Here is a 19,962-nt window from a genome sequence, read left to right as displayed (position 1 = left end):
CAAATCATTTCACCCACAGAAACAGCCAACTTACAGAAGGAATTGGAGAAGTGAATTCATTTGCAAATTAGGAGCTGCCTGAAATCCCTCCCAGGGGTGCTCCCCTTCACCTTTCATCAGGCCGACAACCTCCATCCGCCTTTCCTCCCCAGTAGCCCACTACGCCGGGTCTGGGGATAGTCCAATCTCACCAGGCAATCTCCTCAAGGTTGTTGGCAGTTATTTTTTGCGCATTAGTCCAGCAAGAACCCTGCCTAGAAACCACCAAGTGCAGGCCCAATGCTAAGCTGTACCTCACCGATTGACTCTCCAGATAGCATCACCCAGGAAAAGAGAAAAGTGGGGACCTAGCCCCCAGACCTCCTCTTTATAGAAGAGAGAAGTGGCGCTGAAATGAGAGGCTCCCGACAGCACAACACTGCCATCTCCTGGCCATGCTGAATATAGCAAGCCTCTTGCGCTAAGCTGCACAATACCGTCCCAACGGTATTGATCAGCTCCGTATTGACATGAACTCTCTCCTGATCCCCTCCACCACCCTAGCGATGAGCTTGAGGTAATGACTTATAATTTTTATTTTTTTTTTGAGACGGAGTTTCGCTCTGGTTGCCCAGACTGGAGTGCAATGGCTCAATCTCAGCTCACTGCAACCTCTGCCTCCTGGGTTCAAGCCTTCTCCCGCATCAGCCTCCCCAGTAGCTGGGATTAGTGGAGGGCCTTTTCCATCAGCTGGCTAAATTTCACCAAGAGTTTCTCGCTGTTATACTTGTTTTTCCTTCTGCCACGCCATCCCTTCATCTGCATGTTCCCTGTCCACATCTCTTCACACACCACACCTGGCCTTTTTCCTTCCGTGATCACAATTTCTGGAGGCATTTTCTATCTTTCTCCTCAGCTCGTTCAGCATTTCCTGGCTTTAATCATCTTGAAATCCCTGAGAATTCAAATTTTGAACGCAGAGCTTTTGATCTCATTTGACAAACATTAAACTCTGGGGCCCTATTCCCAGAGGAAGCCACTGTCAGGAACAACCAGTTCTAAGCTCTGACATGAAAAGACCCATCTCTTGTCTGTACCACCCATCCTCCTCCAAGCCCCCCATTCCTTCTTCCTGGATATCTCACCAACCTAGGCCCTCCTCCCCTTCTCACCACTTCTGCCACAGGCCAAGGAAGTTATGACCACTTGCCTGAACTATCACAGTAGCACTCAACTTGCCTGTGCGTCCTTATCCTTCCTCCAAAACTTCCCTCAACACCCCCAGCCCTGTTCTCTATCCTATCACCAGACTGATATCTCCAAAATATGCATCTGACCTTGTCACTCTGAGGTTTAAAAACCTGTGTGTTCCCCACTCTCCACATGCTTTCGTCTGAGCAGTGGCTCTCAACCGTGGTCTATGTTGGAATCCTTGGGGGCACTTTAGGAAGCTCAGGTGCACAGAACTCACCTGAGACCCACTGGAGCAGAGCCTGCGGAGGGGAGGCGAGCTTCTGTACCCATGGAGGCCCCCCCACTGACAGGCAGTGGGCACTGAGAACCACAGTACTGGCCTGGCAAAGGAAGAATCCCCACCCATCTCACCAGCCTGTCTCCCCACCAAGCTCTCCTCACCCCAGTAAGAAACCACTTTGCCCCCCTCAGACACGCCACACTCCACACTTTCTCTTCCTTGTTGCCAAGTTTCCTGTACCCGATGGGCCCCACCCCCTTGGGCCTCTGGTTTCCACCCCCCGGAACTCATCCTTCCAGACTTAAAGCCGACATCACATCCCCGTGAAGCTCTCTCCCTTGGCACCCCTGGCACGATGAGTCACCCTGACTCTGCCCACAGTGTTCAGTCCACCTCCCTGTGGATTCACTCTCCCCAGTTTGTTTCCACGGCTGCCTCTGCCACCACTCCAAGAGCTGCTGGAGGGCTGCATTCGTGTTCTGTTCATCACTGTCTTGCTCGTGTCCTGCATAAAAGGCAACACTTTGGAAACTTTACCAAGACTTCTGTCTTTGCATCTACCCTAGTGCCTGGCTTGCAGCCTGTCCCTTCTATGAGAGCTTTTGTTTGCTTTAGTTTGTCCTAAAGGGTAGAAATCGTTCCTATTAAGCTTCAAAACCTTGATGGCTCATAAGGTTTCACCTGGTTCTAAGAAAATGGACTCTCTCTAAAAAGCAGGTCTATCCAGAAACTCATTCCACGGGCCCATATTCAGCTACCAGATGGGAAGTTGTGAGCACTGGTCACGTCAAAATGAGGTTAGGCATGGAAGTTTCCAGTTGGAATGTTCTCCCCAGTCAGACAAAGTCCCCTTGAAAATGAGTTTCTCCCAACTTCCTTCCTGGTCCCCAGCAGAACCTTTGAAAGGTCAGCTGAGGTTTTCGTCACCCGCTCCTTTGTGCACCATGGGTCCTACAGGCAAAACAATGTAAGAAATAGCTCCTGTTTCCCAAAAGTCCTCCTCTTGGCCAGTGGTGGAGAAACCCTGGGGTCAATGAACACAGGGGTGTGCATTTTGTAATTTGCTACCATCACAGACTCCTCCAAAGCAAAAAGACCACCAGCAGCTCCCTCACGCCAGAGCTACTCAGAGTGGACACCACTCCAGCAGCAGCCCTCAGCCCAGACCCACTTAACTAGAATGTCTGGGGAAGGGACCCCATAATCCCTGTGTTAACAAGCATGTTCAAAGTTGAGAAGGATTGCCAACAACCACCATCCTTGGCGCAAAGTTGATCTCTGGGATTTGATCCATTTTGCAAAGGAGGCAGTTTTCTAAAAAGCCTGGACCACTGTGATGAGCCCAAAGCTTCGGAATCACGAAGTTGAGTACCCTACATGCAAACAGGATCATGGAACAGCAGAAGGGAATTCCAGCCAGGTGCGGCGGCTAGCACCTAAAGTCCCAGCAACTTCCCGAGTCGAAGCTGGAGGATCATTTGAAGCCAGGAGTTCAAGACCAGCCTGGGCAACATAGCGAGAGCTGCTATATATCTATAGAGACAGATATAGATAGATATAGATATAGATATAGATATAGATATAGATATAGATATAGACGTATAGTTGGGCATGGTGGCACTCACCTGCAGTCCCAGCTACTTGGGAGGCTGAGGTGGGAGGATTGCTTGATTCCAGGAATTCAAGGTTACAATGAGCTATGACCACTCGCCTTTTTAAAAATTCCCTTTATTCTTCCTTACAACACCAGAAATTAAAAGGGAGAGATTTACACTGCTTTCCTCACACAGCCTGGGTGACAGTGAGACTCCATTTCTATTAAATAAAACCATAAAAAACTAAAAAAATGTTTTTAAAAGAAGAGAATTTGAGGAGAAGACTTGGAACTGGCAAGTTGTGCAGACAGACCTTTAAGACAGATGAGGAGACCAGCCTGGGTAAGATAGCAAGACTCCATCTCTACAAAAAAGTTAAAAAATTAACTGGGCACAGTAGCATGTGCCTGTAGTCCCAGCTACTCAGGAGGCTGAGGCGGAAGGATTGCTGGATCCCAGGAGTTCAAAGCTTGCAGTGAGTCTTGGTCATGTGACTACACACAGCAGCCTGCATGACAGAGGGAGACCCTATTCAAAAACAAAAAAAGACAGACAAGGAAATTAGCTCAGGCTTAGGCCCTGACAAAGCTAGATCAAGACTAGGAGAAATCTGGTCAATCTCTGTAAACATCTCCTCCTCAGAGAGGCTTCATAGTCCAACACCATGCAACACCCTCATCTTCTCATCCTACTTTTTCTTTCATGACACTTCCTACTCCTTGTAACTACACATTTTTTTTCCTTTTTGGATGGAGTTTCACTCTTGTTGCCCAGGCTGGAGTGCAATGGCGCGATCTCGGCTCACCACAACCTCTGCCTCCCAAGTTCAAGTGATTCTCCTGCTTCAGCCTCCCTAGTAGCTGGGATTACAGGCATGTGCCACCACGCCCGGCTAATTTTGTATTTTTAGTAGAGATGGGGTTTCTCCATGTTGGTCAGGCTGGTCTCAAACTGCCAACCTCAGGTGATCCGCCCACCGAGGCATCCCAAAGTGCTGGGATTACAGGCATGAGCCACCACGCCCAGCCGTAACGACACATTTATTTGTTGTTTAATGTCAGCCTCCACCACGAGAATATTAGCACAAGGACGGGATTATGATGTTATGTCCTTGATTAACACCAATGCTTAGAATGGAACTTGGCACATAATAGGGCTTCATCTCTATTTGTTGAATGAGTGAATGTAAACAAATGAATGAATGACAGCACACAAGCTCCATTAATACAAGGATAGTGTCTATCTTGCTCACCTCTGTTTCCCCAGGCACGCTGCCTGATACAAAGCAGACAAACACTTAATAAACTCTTGTTGAATCAATTAATAACATGCAGGTACATTTTTTCATTGTCAGCATCAACACTAAAACTGTATTTCACTGAGACCACTCATTGTCAGAGCAAGCAGTCACCATGGCACTGCTCAATGTGTGTGTCTGGGGGAGGAAGGCAACAGAGTGGGTGCTGAAGACTTTAAAGGTTGACAGACACGGTTTCAGGAGTATGGTTTGACAGTTACCCAGAGGTTAAAACGTGGAGACACCTAGGCAATAGACTACACCCTTGTCCTGGAGGGGTATGGCAGCTTTCAGGGCATTGCCTTCCTTCCCATTCACTCACTTCTGTATTCTAAATACCATTATTTCCCATCATGCAAATCAGAGTCCACAGGCAACCAAATTCCATTACAATGCACAAATTGTACCTTCACTTGCACTTAGGTTCAATTTAGAATTCAAGGGCACTTATGTGGGGGGAAATAACACAAGGCAATTTTTTTTTTTAATCAAGGGGTTTATTATTTTTTTCTTCAATAGGAATTTAAGTTACTTCATTGATCACTTACTTTGCTACAGAAAACCCTCCAAAATGATAGAAAATAAGCAAAAAGGATCTGATCTTGCCAACTGCTTGATCAAACAGTAAGACTCACGGTGCTGAGCACTCCCAGAAAACCCAGGGCTCCAATAGTGTGGGGCGGGGAAAAGAGAGAGTCTGAAGCCTGGTAGGCATGAACGGGAGTTGCAGAAGAGTCTTTGGGAGGAATCAATTATCAAGAGAGTCAAATTATTCAAAGTTGAAATGAGTGAGAATTTATTCACAACATATGCAGTTCGATGGGTGCAATTATGCAAATGACTGAAAAGAGGGCGTTTAAAAATAGCAGTAAGGCGGCAGCTTTGGTCTCCAGCATGCTGGATACTAGTCAGAACTTAGCTAAACGTGAGCCCATCTTAGCCCCTTTTATTCCCTTTATTCTTCCTCATAACACCGGAAATTAAAAGGGGGAGGTTCACACTGTTTTCCTAAAAACCCAGTGGGAAAGGAGTTGACAAACGTCCGGTTGCCTCAGCCCCAACCCCTGGGTCATGAGAACCCCTCCTCTATGCTTCTTTCCAGGGAAAAGATTTGCATTAGCAGAGCTTTAAATACATAAATGTAAATTTCCAGAGATTTCCAATTGGTGAAGTGCTGGGTGATTCCTTCTCTTGCCCTAATCCAGTATATTTGTTGCCGAAGATAAGCTGAGAAACCTTGCCGTTCCAGTACTGTCTTTCCTACGCATACTGTGTAACTACTGTTTTGATTTTCAAGACCCTCATAAAGACGGGCAAAAGTGCAGGTGAGAGGGAAGGAACCTCCATGGCTTGAAGCTTGGTGACATGATTTGTTCTCTGGGTTATCAGGCGATTCCAGAACCCAGAGGCTCTGAGCACTCCCAGACTCCAGTCACGACTACCCACCCCGCCCCAAGCTCCCATAGCTGGTGGTGTCTCCGGCGAGGACTGCTCACATGGGCCATCAGAACGTTCGCAGCCTTCCTCCCAGCGTCCGCTTCTTTCTGCCCAGGACAGGCTCCTTGCTGTAGCCATGAGGGCGGATTTTCAACTCCACGTAAGGAATGGAGAATTCATGTCCTTTCCAAGGTTCCCAGTTCACCCCCTACATAAAATAAATAAATAAATAAATAAATAAATAAATAAATAAAGCCACATCAAGAAGAGGCTCTTGGGAGGAGGGCAGGGTGGGTTATGGTACAAAGGAATTAATTATTTACCAGTGAAACCACTCCCTCTCTGCTCAGGGGAAAGAGACAGGGATGATAAGGGAAGGGAGGGCAGGAGCCAAACACATGCGCCCTCTGCTGGGCAGCTGGGGTTAGACTGGTTGAGGACTTGGACGATTTGGAAGCTGGCGGTCTCTACGGTGGGAGCAAGGGGGTGTGAGCCCAGGAGGTGGGTGAGGCCAGAGCAGCCACAAAGACAACACAGGGGTCAACCGGGCCGGCAACGGGCAAATTATCTTTGCTTCTCCCTTTTCCTTTCCAAAAAATTAAAGGCAAAAATAAACATATTAATTGGCCAATTGTGTAAAATCATTTTCAATTTAGGCTGTTTAGATACTAGCTCTGGAGTAACAAATAGCCTGCTGAACACTAAATTTCATTTTATGTCTTTTGACTGGTGAGTGCAATAATATTTAATTCACTTAATAACCTTGCAACCTGGCCAATAAAAAGCCCAAGTGACCAATTTTATGTATTTTAATTTGTGAGGTAAATAATAAACAAGAAGCTAAATGCCTTGCAGACTGTGAAAAGCGCATTAACCAGATGAATGTCTTTTATTAGCAAATATGGGATGGTTCAGGGCATCCTGGTTGCTCATTTCCAATATTTGATCTCCTATCCCAGGCTTCCCTGAGTCAGCCCACACGCTGCCACCATGATTCATGGGCCAACCTTCCCCAGCTTCCCTGGGGGCAAATTTCTTCTTCCCTTTGAAAAATCACATAAAGATTGGAAGTCCCTGCAGCCTGGTCAGAGCCAAAGTAATCAAAATGTACCTGGACTTTGGATGTGCTAATATTTACAGTAATATTGGTACAAGGTGAGTTCTGAAGAGGTGGCTTCCTGGAGGCTTAGGATCAGGGCTGTGGATGGGAAATTAGAAACCTAGGATGGGGACTCAGGGTTTGTGGAGGGGAGAGGATTAATGATGAGCAGAGACAAAGATGCAATTTTCAAGAAACTGTGAGGGAGCAGGCAGGAAGTGCCCTGCAGCTGTCAAAGAGTCAGGATGATGCACTGGAGCAGAGGAGGCTTGAGAAATAGCAGGTGGGACAGTTTCAGAGCAATGTGGGGAGAGGACCCCTCCTGGACCCCTGGGCCCTGGGTACACACTTCCAATGTGGAGAGACTGGGCAGGCTTTGGGTGAAGTGAACCCAAGAGTAGGTCTGACCTAAGGCACAAAATACTGTTTTCGTGGTGATCAAAGGACTTGAGACAAACAGTTTTTTTTTTTTTTTTTTTTTTTTTTTTTTTTGAGACAGGGTCTTGTTCTGCCACCTGGGCTGGAGTGCAGTGGCTTCATCATGTCTCACTGCAGTCTCAACCTCCCAGGCTCAAGTGATCTTCCCATCTCAGCCTCCCTAGAAGCTGGGACTACAAGTGCACACCATGATGCCCAGCTAATTTCTATACCTTTTGTAGAGATGGGGTTTCACGATGATACCCAGGCTGGTCTCAAATTCCTGAGCTCAAGCAATCAGCCCACCTTAGCCTCCCAGAGTGCTGGGATTACAGGCATGAACCACCGTGCTCGGCCAAAAGAAATAGCTCTTGTTCAACTAGGAGAAAAACTAGAAAAAAGTAGGCAGTGTTTGTTATAAACTGAATGTTTACATCTCTTCAAAATTCATGTAGTAAAGCCCTAACCACCCCCTACCAACATGATGGTATGTAGAGGGGGCCTCTGGGAGGTAATAAGGTTTACATGAGACCATGAGGTGGAGCCCCCATGATGGTACACATGCCCCTATATGAAGCAGAGATCAGAGCTCCTTTCTGTCCACCATATGAGGACGCACAGCCACAGTCAACCATCCACAAGCCAGCAAGGTCCACCAACAAGAACCAAATCTGCCAGCACCCTGATCTTGGACTTCCCAGCCTCCAGAACTGTGAGAAATAAATGTCTATTGTTGAAGCCACCTGGTCTGTGGTATTTTGCTAGAGCAGCCGGAGCTGACAGTGTCCATGTGTGAACTAGTGAAATGAGACAGTGTGTGGAGCACATCATCTGTCATTACATGGCAGTGGGCAGCCCAAGCTTTCTCTGCACCTGCCCCTAGGCAAGTGTGCAGCACTGGGAATGCAAAACAAGAGGGCCGTGGCCATCAGGAAGGGGAGGCCACAACCTCAAGGCCATGGAGCCTGGAGGAGAAGCTCTACTGCTTTGACTGGAAGCTTCAGAAGGAGAGGGGCTGCCAGACTGGCCTGGAGGGTGTCCCTTTGGAAGCTGAATGTGGGCACACCCTGGGACAGAAAAGACATTCACCTGTCACCTACCTCACTGTGCTTGGTCTCCCCATATCTGCCATTGGGGTTGGCCAAGTGGCAGTTCTTATACCACCAGCCACCATGATGTGTCAGGGCACAGTTGCTGAGTGCAATATCGTTGTCTCTGTCAAAAGTTGTAAACTTCCATCCATTGTGGTAAGTAAGAGCATCCCCTGCAGAAGAGAAGAGACAGAGGTGAGAGCCCAGGGTTAGCCACCAAGGAGATGATCAAAAGAGGACCCAGCAGGAAGATATCTAGGCATGAAAATGCCAAGGATGCAGCTAGTCACGTCACAGGTAGTCATTGCTCTCTCAAAACAGCCCAAATGGGAACATGACACATGTGAACAGGCTCTTTTTCCTGGCCTGTACCCCAACTTCAGGCCTGTTTCTCCAACAGTCCTCATAGCGTTTTTACTTGGAAGCTCCACAGTCAGATCAAACATCCAAACATAACAACTCTCCCCAAGTCCCTGACCACGCCACACACAAGAGCACCACTCTCCACTCTCCCCCCTCTGCCTTGGGTCCACTCTTCTCCCCACCACCCAGACCTGGAACCTGGAGCCATGTTTGACAATCCCTTCATACCCTTTCTCAAGCCCTCCCTCCTGCAGATCACTCACATACACCCCTACGTCTCTGCTCCCATGACACCCACCCTCGGCCTTCTCTCATCCTGGGTCTGTGTTAACAAAACAGCCTTCTCTCTGGCTTCTTGCCTGCCAGCCCCTCTGGAGTTTAGACGTCCATTTTCATCACCTCAGGCCTAACAGTCTACTTCGTACCACAAGGAGGTGAATTCCTCTTCCGTGCCTTGCAGGCCTGTAGGTTGGCTGTGCCCTGTGCACAATCTTGCATCCCACCATCTCCACCACGCACCCTCCAGTATGGACCAGCCCACCTTCCAGGGGATTTCTCTCTGCCCTCATCTGTCCAAATCCTAACCATCCTTCAAAGCCTAGCTCAGGCCCACTTGTAAGGAAGATTCTCCTTGTTGGTCCTCCCATGCACCCTCCTAACACACACACAAACACACGCACACACACACACACACCCCTACACACAAACATCCCTGAACTTCCAGAGCCCTTCTGGAGACACATGTACAATTCAGTCCTTCATTACATCCCATCCGGAAAACTGCTTTAATTATTTTGCTTGTGTGTCTCCTGTTTCCCTATCATATCTGTCATCCTTTTATAAACTTCCTTTTCCTGCTCATAAAAGGCAATAAGGGCCCACATCAATCACAAGCTTCATCAAGCTTTGTTCCTGCAATAAGGATTCTTACATTTGTATCTCAGCTCTGAGTTTCGCAGTCTTCTTCACATGTGCATTCTCATTTCACTCTCACAGCAAACCTGTGAGGTGGGCAGGGCAGCTCTTGGTCCCATGAGGAAACAAATTCAAAAAGGTTTGACTCTAGGAACTTATTAAGGTCCCACAGTCCACAAACAGCAGAGCTGGGACTCAAATCTCTGTCCTGAGATTCCATGTCCAGGGTTCTTTCTGACACACCAATCCACCTATGGCTTCCTTGTTTCACTGGGGGGCTTCATCTATCAACGGTTGTTCAAGTGGGGTTCCCAGACCAGCAGCGTCCACATCCCCTGGGAACTTGTTAGAAATGCAAATTGGCCAGGCACAGTGACTCACACCTGTAATCCCAGCACTTTGTAATCCCTGCAAGGCCGAGGCAGGCCCATCCCAAGGTCAGGAGTTGGAGACCAGCCTGGCCAATATGGTGAAACGCTGTCTCTACTAAAAATACAAAAATTAGCCGGGTGTGGTGGTGCATGCCTGTAGTCCCAGCTACTCTGGAGGCTGAGGCAGAAGAATCACTTGAACCCGGGAGGTGGAGGTTGCAGTGAGCCGAGACCATGCCACCACACTCTGGCCTGGGTGACAGAGCGAGACTCCATCTCAAAAAAAGAAAAAAAAAAAAAAAAAGGAGAAAAGAAAAGAAAAATGCAAATTATTTGGCCCCAGCCCAGACCTACAGAACAGGAAACTACAGGGTGGGCCCTGGCAATCTATACCTTGATAAGCCCTTCAGATGATCTGACGCAGTACAGTGTGAGAACCTCTGTTCTACAACTTCACTCATTTGATTTTAGGGAACATTTTCTGAACACCTGCTATGGAGCAGCACATGCTTGGCTCTGTGAACACAAAAATGAGGAGGTCCTTGCTCTCAAAAACGTTTTTGCAGTGAGTTGGGTGAATATGCAGAGTTGGTAGTATATGTTAAAAGGGAAGGTCCTAATTTGCCCCTCCAAGTCTGCAATCTCACCAGCAGCTCACTTATACCTCACCCAGAAAAAGCATGAGAATTCCCAGGCCACAGAGGCCACTTCCACGCAGACACAGCAGATGGGTCTGTCTCCAGTAGTTTTCTCCAGTCCAAGAAAGTTATATTGTCATGCTAGTCATACACATTTCCTCCTCCCTCCAGACTTCCTACAGAAAGTTACCCACAGCTTGAAATAATGTGCAGTGTCTCCCTTAGTAACCTTCTTTAAATGAGCACAGCTTACCCAATTTACATAGAAGGTTCCCAGGGCCGCTTTCTAAGAATCTGTGCGGAGGCTCTCTTAAAGACATGTTTGTGATTATCTAAATCTGGGCACTGGGATAAAGAAATGTAAAGCAAGTGTTCACCCAAATGTGGGAGATCTTTTTCTGCAGAAGGATTTTCTACCTTTTAGAAACTGAAGCCATCCTAATGTTCAGAGTGTAGAGAGTGAGAATGAGGACTGGAGGGGTTCGTGGCAGGCCCATGAAGGGTCTGCACCCAAACTCAGAGGGGATCAAGCTGGTCACCATCCATCTCATCAAGATGTCCCTCTGAGACCCACTCTCCCCCTCTAGGATTCACCAGGATGGGAAAGATGGCCCAGGCAGCTGCATCTTCAAAGATCAGAAGAAGCCATTAACATCACATCCTCTGTCAGTCACACACAGACACAGTACTGTGTGTCTGAACCTTGAATGTCTTTTATTTCAGGATTAAGAAAGGATGATTACAAATGATTTGTGCCATTTCTAGCTTTCCCTTTTGTCCATGTACCCATTTTTTTTATTATTATTTTTCAAGTGCCAGCATTTAAAAATCCATCCCTGGCCCCAACCCACTAAATGTTTCCAGAGCTCCCCAGTCACATTTCCAAGTGCCCCCAGGGTGGGACCCATCCCTGGTTGTGCTCCCACTGTGGCCCATGCAGGTGGGACTTGAAATCAGCTGTAAATAATTGGTTAGCCCTAGAATTCATTCTGCACCATTCTGAATGCCTAGCTCTTTATGTTTTCATTATGATTTCTAAATAGATGAATAGCATCTTAAAGGTGGAGCTCATAAGATGCTCCCCGCCCCCACTCAAAGACTCAGAATCAGGAACTAAATTTACACATCATTACCTTGCTGGAATTTGCTTCATGAAGGGAAAATGGGCTTTCTGATAAGACTTGAGTGGAAGTCAAAAGTTGAGGGCCCACCTGGACAGTCTCAGCCTTAAGCCACACATTCCTGCCAGGCTGCATGCATGTCAGTTCTAATCAGAGCTAAAATGATGATAGAGGCTGGGGAGAGCTGGTGCGTGCAGGGAGGTATCAAAATGTTCACCTTCCATTTGAACGCCATGTCCTCTAAACAGTGCCTCAGCACTCAAGACATGAGTAGCCAGGAGCTTTCTAAATTCTGAAACCCTCCTCACAGACGATCAGCGTACATAAGGAATGTTAAGACTTCACTAATGCTACCATTGTAATTCAGAATTTAAAAGCGGGAATGACAGTACACATGGGAAGATTAGATCGCTGCCTAAATGCTGTGTGAAAGTCTCCTATTAAAAAATAAATTCTATTAAAAAATACATCCTCTACTGGCTGGCACTGTTGGCCTGAACAACCTTAGAACAGGAATTATCCCCTCACTGCAGGTAACATGCAGATTACCTGGGAGGAGAATTAAAACAATTCCCAAACATGTTGACTCCCTTTCAGTCTCTTTCCCATTGCCATCAGTTCATTTGCTGGATCATTTTAGCACAGGCTTCAGAAAAGGCAAATGGTAATGGCCAAGGGAAAGGAAATGTGCAGCCTGGAGGACAGGCCTGAGTGAGGCTCATGACCAGGAGGCCAGGGAGGGCACTGGGTTTCAGGGAGAGATGTGGAGCACAGGGGCCAAAGAAAAACACCCAACTTCATATTTTGTACAGGGAGGGTCCCACACTCGGAGCTTATGTAGACTTCTTTAACCTGAGAAGGAAAAGCTGAGGCTAACTGATGGCCATGATGAAGGGCAGACAACAGGGTACTGGAAACCAAAGAAATGATCAGATGGACTCCATGCTGACTGAAGAGGCCCAAGGGTTCTGGGACAGACTGGAATGTGTATACTCTGTTATACCAGAGGGTTGGAAGAACCTGGAATAAGCTGTCAGGAACATAGTCTGATCTCATTTAGAGATGGGGTGGGAGGATATGGGCAGTGTGCTTAGTCATACAAAAGAGCATCTTTAAATCCCCTCTCATTCAGTTAATATCCTCATAATCATATGAATGTCCATCTATGTTTCCCAATTGTATTATAACTGTCTTTTTCTATACCTGACTTTCATGTTTTATACAGTCATGCCCTGCATAAGAACATTTCAGTTAACAAGGGGCTGCATATACGACAGTGGTCCCATAAGATCGCAATAAACCTGAAAATTACCCAGTGACATCACAGCTGTCGTAAGGTCACAGACCAATGCATCACTCATGTGTTTGTGGTGATGTTGGTGTAAACAAACCTACCAGTCATACAAAAGTCTTGCACATATAATTATGTACAGTAAATAATACTTGATAATGATAAAACAATTATGTTACTGGTTTATGTGAATAATACTACACTTTTTATTGTTATTTTAGAGTGTATGACTACTTATCAAAAAAAAAAATCCTGTAAAACAGCCTCAGACAGGTCCTTTGGGACGTATTCCAGAAGAAGGCATTGTTATTACAGGAGATGACAGCTCCATGTGTGCTATTGCCCCTGAAGACCTTCCAGCGGGACAAGATGTGGAGGTGGAAAACAGTGATATTGATGATCCTGACCCTGTGCAGGCCTAGGCTAATGTGTGTGTTTGTGTTTTAGTTTTTAACACAAAGGTTTAAAAAGTAAAAAATAAAAATAAAAAATGTTTAAATAGAAAAAAAACTTACAGAATACGAACATAAAGAAATAAAATATTTTTGTACAGCTGTACAATGTGCTTGTGTTTTAAGCGAAGTGTTACTCCAAAAGAGTCAAAAAATTGAAAAACATGTTAAAGTTTATAAAGTAAAACAGTTACAATAAGCTAAGGTTAGTTTTTACTAACGAAGAAAGAATATTTTTAAATACATTTAGTGTAGCCTATGGGCACTGTTTCTAAATTCGACAGGAGTGTACAGTCATGTCCTGGGCCTTCACATTCGCTCACCACTCACTGACTCACCCAGAGCAGCTTCCAGTCCTGCAAGCTCCATTCATGGTAAGTACTCTGTACAGACTGACCATTTTTTATCTTTTATACCATATTCTCACTGTGCCTTTTCTATGTTTACATATATTTAGATCCATAAGTATTTACCATGGTGTTACAATTGCCTACAATATTTAGTAACAAGCCATACAGGTTTGTAGCCTAGTAGCAATAGGCTACACCATATACCTAGGGCTATAGCAGGCTCTGCCATCTACGTCTGTGTAAGTGAATTCCATGTTTGCACAATGATGAAATGCCTATCAATGCAGTTCTCAGAATGTATCCCTATCGTTAAGCAACACATGACTATGTTATGCTTCAAGTGCATGTAGCACAGCCTGTCTCCAGCCCATGGAGACCTAGGACTACTGAGGACAGAAGTGACAGTATCCAAAGGCAGCAGGGATCTTCTAGCTGCAATGCTTGTTTTTCAAGGATTGTCTTTTCCCTGAAATAATTCTTTGCATGCTTTTTCTCACCCAACCCCTACTCAGAATCCTGGAACAGTTTCCTCATGTCTGTAGCCAAAATGCCTCATACTCTGGTAGGTGCCTACCCCTCCCTCTTTGTCTCCTCCCATGTCACCATGTCACCAAACTCACACTTTCATTCACCCCTATGGAACCTATTTGGGTCTCAGGGACTATTATGTAAGATACTAAACATCCGTAAGATTATGTATATAGAAAAGTCCTGCTAGCAATTTCATTTTTTAACTCTCCTACTCTGTACCAGGCTCTGAGATAGGCCCTGGGAAGTAAGAACAAATGCAAAATTCATTTGACTATTGTTTAAATGAAATTATAAGATCTCAAAGAAAGGTTTGCATTCACAGTTGGCCACCCCAGATCATGGCCCCAGACACTCAGAAGTTCTGTTCACGGTCTTCTGCCATCAGGGCTCCTTGAGTAGACAATCTTGAGAAGTCCAGCAAGGCTGTGAGATAAACTCCAGCGTTCTTTCCTCCACTCAGTTCCCACTCACCCCGAAGCCCCCAGGCCTGGAGAGCCCTCTCTTTCCTCCCACTCAAGTTACCCCCGTTTTGCAGATCCAACTCCCTCCAGTTGTTTCATCCTCCGTGTGCCCACCTTCTCCACACTCCTGTAGCTCTTTATGTTTCTTAACCCTTATGTGACTGTCTGCAAAAGTTACTTTCTTTTGTTTTCACCTATCTACATTTAAGTCTAAGGAGAGAGACCGCCATGTCTTATACAGTCAGTCAATCTGGCTGGTAACACATTCCTCTATAAATACACCAAAGTCAAAAACATGCAAATGTCAAAACACAGACTTACTTGTTAGGGTTTAAAAACCATAAATACAGCTTTTAAAATATTAGTATTAAAACAATAACCACACCTCCCCCTCTTACACAAAATATTTAATTTACTGGTATCATTCCAGCATTTCAGTCATGTTGCTTAATTTTGTTCTTTTTCTTCACAACCAAACACACCAGCAACTGGCTTAGCCCCAATGAGCAGCTACTAGAGGATAAAAGTTCCCCTACTTTCCACTGAACTGCTCATTTCTGTGTTGTCACAATTGAATTAAGTTAATGAGACCCATACTTATTATTTGAATCATCACTTTCATTGTTCTGTTTTTATAGCAAAGTGCCACCAAAGGCTCAAATAATCACACACACACACACACACACACACACACTACTGTGCAAAGATGACAGCCACACTGCTAAAGCTGAATGAAAGACTGACAAGCATCAATAAATTGTTCAGAATATGGGCTCATCAGCTAATGTACAACAGCCTGAATAAGAGGAGCACAAGAGGAGGGTTTTTATTGGGCGGGGGGGGAGGGGGTTGTGACATATAACATACACAATTTCCAATTTTATGGTGGTCAAGGATTGCTTTAACTGCTTGCTCACTCCTGACCCCCTGCAGAGAGTAGGGCCTCCACTGTCAATGAGAACAATTCACCTCCACAGAATAATATTCCACCCCCCAGATCAGTGGCATACAGCAAACCAACCCTTATACAACAGACAGCAAGAGACCTTTGCAGTAAGAAAACATTTTTTCTCACCTGCTGTGCCTCTGTATTTCCCAACTGTCAGCTTATACCGCTCCTTGCTGGAGGCCACTTGGAAGAAATCATATATAGCATAGGCGGATTCATTGGCAGTCTGTAAATCCACTCTCACCTCATACCGCGTTGGAGTGCCGGTGGTGAGGTTGTGTAGCTTGTCAAGTCCTAAAAATAAAAAACGGAATTCCAACACCCAATCCACCCATGTGTGCGACTGAGTACTCAACATGTGCGTCTGAGGCTTTCAGGACCTAAAGTCACTTTAGTCTTTACCTTCTCTGCTAATAAGGGGCAGTCTCAGCACTTTCTCTTTCGGGGACTCGTAGTCACGCTAAGGAGTGTGGAGACCATGTTCTATGGAAGGAAGCAGTGAGGGGTCAGGGTAACCCCAGAAGGAATCTGCCTCCATTGGCTCCATCCCTCTAAAACAGAAGCAGTTGTATTTATCATCCATTTATCTCACCAAGTAGGAGGGCGGGTCAACGACTCATCCTAAGATCCCCTAAGAGATTTTATACTGAACAAACCACAACATCATCTACTCTATTAGACACTGGGTATCTGAATCATGACTTTTTCATTCCTAATTTCCCAATTCATGCTTTTGGCTATTTCCCTCTCTGTGAACATCTGCTCCAGAGGAGAGCAGAGGGAAAAGGGGGAAAACATTGCCCATAATGCCTGGCCACACCAACAGAATTTTAGAGACTGCTACAGTGACCTTCCAGTAATGACCCAGCATCCCAATCCCTGAACTTTTTTTCTACTACTGTGCCTTCTAAGATCTTCAGGCTGCAGGCAGGTCCTGCAGCGCTTAAATCAGCATAAAACCCCTGTGACCACCCTACCTTTCAGCAAGTTCAGAGTGCAGGAGAGCCTTCCCATCAACACGCCCACCAAGACCCTGCTCGGCACAGTCCTCTGTCTCCCTGCCACTGGGGCCTCTCTGTGAAGGTGGTGAGCTTCCCTAAGCCTCCTAGCTAGCTTGTCCTGGGAGAAATCACCCCCTACAGCCCCAGCCTCCTGGATTCTGAGATCATACCAAGCCAGAACTCCTTCGTGGGGTCCCCAAAGCCTTCCACATAGGTCCTCCATCGCTTGAAGAAATCCAGCTGCCCAGTGTTCCGCCTCTGGAAGACCTGAGAAGGGAGATGAACACTTCACTCCGACCCTCCAAACAGATATACGTGCTGGGAGACAAGAGAAAACCAAGAACTTGCTCATACACTGCCTTCCTCCAGCTAGCATGCCTTTCTTTTTAGAGAGGCTTTTTATTTATATGTCAGTAGATTCACTATATTAATAAGTATTATTTATATGTACAGTAGTATGTCAGGTACTAAGGCGTGTAGAGCAAAAGCAGAGAAGCTTCCTGCCCTCAAGAAATTTCAGTTCTTTCCATTATTTGTGTGATTCAGTTGCTAGTGTGGATTGCCTAGGGCAAGACATTCCAGACCTCAGCCAATTCTCACATGTAACTTTCAACACCCATTTGACTCAATTGGGGCACATCACATTTATAGCATCTTTTTTCCCCTTTTCTCAAATAGTTTGAGAGTAGGAATTATTTTTTAATTCGCCTGATTCTTAGCACAGCAATTAATACTTATGGAGAAAAAAGTTCACACAACAAGTATTTACTGATCATCTACTATGCACTAGGCAATATGCAAGATAGCGTGCAAAGTGAATAAATCAGAAACGGTCCTTTCCCTCCTGGAGCTAATAGTTCAGTAAATACAATTACTAAATTAAATAATTTTAAAATGCAGTTAAAATTGTAATAAGGGCTATGAGGGAAAGATGCAACAGAACTGCAAGAGCGTAAAACAGGAGGACCTGACCAAGGAGCCAAGAAACCACCCTCAGGACATGGCTGAGCTGCAGGATGAGTAGGAGTGGTCAGGCAAGAGCACGGGGAGCAATGTTGGGGCTGCTGGGGGCTGAGGAAGGGATGGAAACGGAGGCTGAGAAGATGGCAAGAGTCAGTCCTGGTAAGCTTTTAAAAGAGATTGTTGAAGACATTGGTCCAGGTAAGAACGATGGAAATTATTGCAGAGTTTTAAGCAGGAAATGAGATCCGATCAGATTCATCTCTAGCTGTGGTGTATGGAATGGACTGGTCAGGGGTAAGAGTGGAAGTGAGATGACTAGTTAGGAGACCACTGTAGAGTGCAGATGAAGGGGGACAGTAGCTTGGATGAGGGATGCCCTGAGGATAGACGGAAGTGGATAGAAGGTAAAGTTGACAGGGCTGGTGACAGAATGTGGAACTGAAAGAGGAGGAAGTCAAGGTAAGATAAGTTTCTTATAGTTTGGGCTTGCAGATGACTCTTCCCTCAGCTATTCACTGAGACAGGGGATTCAGAGAGGACAGGCTGTAGCTTTTGGGGTTTTTGTTGTTGTTGTTTGTTTGTTTTTTGAGACGGAGTCTCACTTCACTGCCCAGGCTGGAGTGTAGTGGTATGATCTTGGCTTACTGCAACCTCCACCTCCCAGGTTCAAGTGACTCTCCTGCCTCAGCCTCCCGAGTAGCTGGGATTACAGGCACATGCCATCATACCCAGCAACTTTTTATATTTTTAGTAGTGACAGGGTTTCACCATATTGGCCAGGCTGGTCTTGAACTCCTGACTTCATGATCCACACACCTCGGCCTCCCAAAGTGAAAGTGTGAGCCACCGTGCCCGGCCGAGTACAGGTTTTATGAGTGGGTCATGAGCTCATTTGGGGATGTGGTAAGTGTGAGTTATTTCTGAGGTATGCTGGTGAATGAAAATATCACAGAGCAATTGGATGTAAGGGCTGGAGTTCTAAAGAGAGGTCTAGGCTAGACTTATTAAGGTAGAGTGTGTCTCAGGCAATGCTAGGAGTTCACCGAGTCCCAGTTCACTTTCTTCTTCCCAGGAACACAGGAGGATGTCCATTTACAGCTTCCCCTGCATTCAAGTTGGAGCCATGTGACTGTTTGCAGCCAAAAGGCTGTCGGTGGGAGCCTTTTCTGTGTGGGTGGGTTCTCCACACTCTCTCTTCTACTGCCATGCACCACAGGGCCATGGGAAAGGCCACACACTGAAACAGCAGAACTATGAGATGGAAACAGCCTGAATCCATGAGTCACACTTGTAACTGGCTGCCAAACCTGCACAACACATTGCACACATGAGGAAAATACATTGTGTTTGTTCAATTGCTGGAATTTAGAGTTGGTTTGTTACTGCAGCATAGCCCATTCTATCCTAGTTAGTGCAGAGAAGCATGGGACCCAGAGGAGGGTAAAATGAAGTCATGGGAAAAGATGAGACCACGTAGGAAGAAAATGGGAACTGAAAAGATAAAGTGGCCTAGAATCAAGCCTTGAGAACATCCAATATGTATAACGAAGAAGGACAAATCCATCAAGGAAAGAGAAGAAGGGGCAACAGAAGTGGAGAAAAAGAAACTAGAAAAATATGGAATCACAAAAGCCACAAAGAGAAAGGTGTGGTCAGTAGAGTAAAGTACCGATGAGAGGTCAAGGAACAGGAGGTCAAAACCATCCCTAGAATTTAGTGGCACAGAAATCACTGGTGATTTTACCTAGGGCTGTGTCAGTGTGAGATATGGACAGAAGCCAAACTGAAACGGACCAAAGAATGAGTGAGAAGCAAGAAAATGGAGGCAGAGTTGGGTGCCATTCACCAAAGTGTGGACTGCTTTCTTTTCAAAAATTCCTCTGTTTGGAGAAGGAAGGCACTGTTCCAGTCACAGTAAATTGGATTCTTTTATAGGAAGTAAATCTGAAAAGTACCTACACACACCTGTGTACACTATTGAAATTGATAACACATGTAATTCCACATGACCTTGAGAACCAAGCTGAACGCCATCCTAGCTAACCTCAGGAACGATTCCCACTAACCAAAGACTGGAATTGCATTTCTCTCTCTGCCTATTTTTCTTTGCATTCATTCAGATGCAGAAGCCCCAACACAAAATCTAATCTCCCTCCTTTCCACTAGA

The 19,962-nt window shown here is 45.8% G+C and overlaps 1 protein-coding gene across 5 annotated transcripts in view; it reads right to left on the bottom strand.

Annotated features, from left to right (window-relative positions):
- Window positions 1-3,243: 3,243 nt before the first annotated feature.
- Window positions 3,244-19,962, bottom strand: part of TNN (tenascin N) — a 73,647-nt gene continuing 56,928 nt past the window's right edge. For 2 of the 5 annotated variants that reach the window (XM_030935785.1, XM_030935784.1), the window contains exons 15-18: window positions 17,003-17,099; window positions 15,958-16,125; window positions 8,399-8,562; window positions 5,118-5,990 (exon numbers count right to left, since the gene is read on the bottom strand). In XM_030935785.1, the coding sequence (XP_030791645.1) occupies window positions 5,850-5,990; window positions 8,399-8,562; window positions 15,958-16,125; window positions 17,003-17,099 (570 nt within the window). In that variant the 3' untranslated portion in view covers window positions 5,118-5,849. Of the gene's footprint in view, window positions 3,577-4,831; window positions 5,991-7,601; window positions 7,690-8,398; window positions 8,563-15,957; window positions 16,126-17,002; window positions 17,100-19,962 lie in introns of those variants that run through there. The other 3 variants (XM_030935781.1, XM_010367386.2, XM_030935782.1) reach the window with 3 other exon arrangements.

This window comes from Rhinopithecus roxellana, chromosome 8 (assembly GCF_007565055.1).
Source record: "Rhinopithecus roxellana isolate Shanxi Qingling chromosome 8, ASM756505v1, whole genome shotgun sequence".
NCBI classification, from domain to species: domain Eukaryota; kingdom Metazoa; phylum Chordata; class Mammalia; order Primates; family Cercopithecidae; genus Rhinopithecus; species Rhinopithecus roxellana.
The sequence above is the reverse complement of the archived record's forward strand: the minus strand, read 5'-3'. Positions and strand labels throughout refer to the sequence as shown.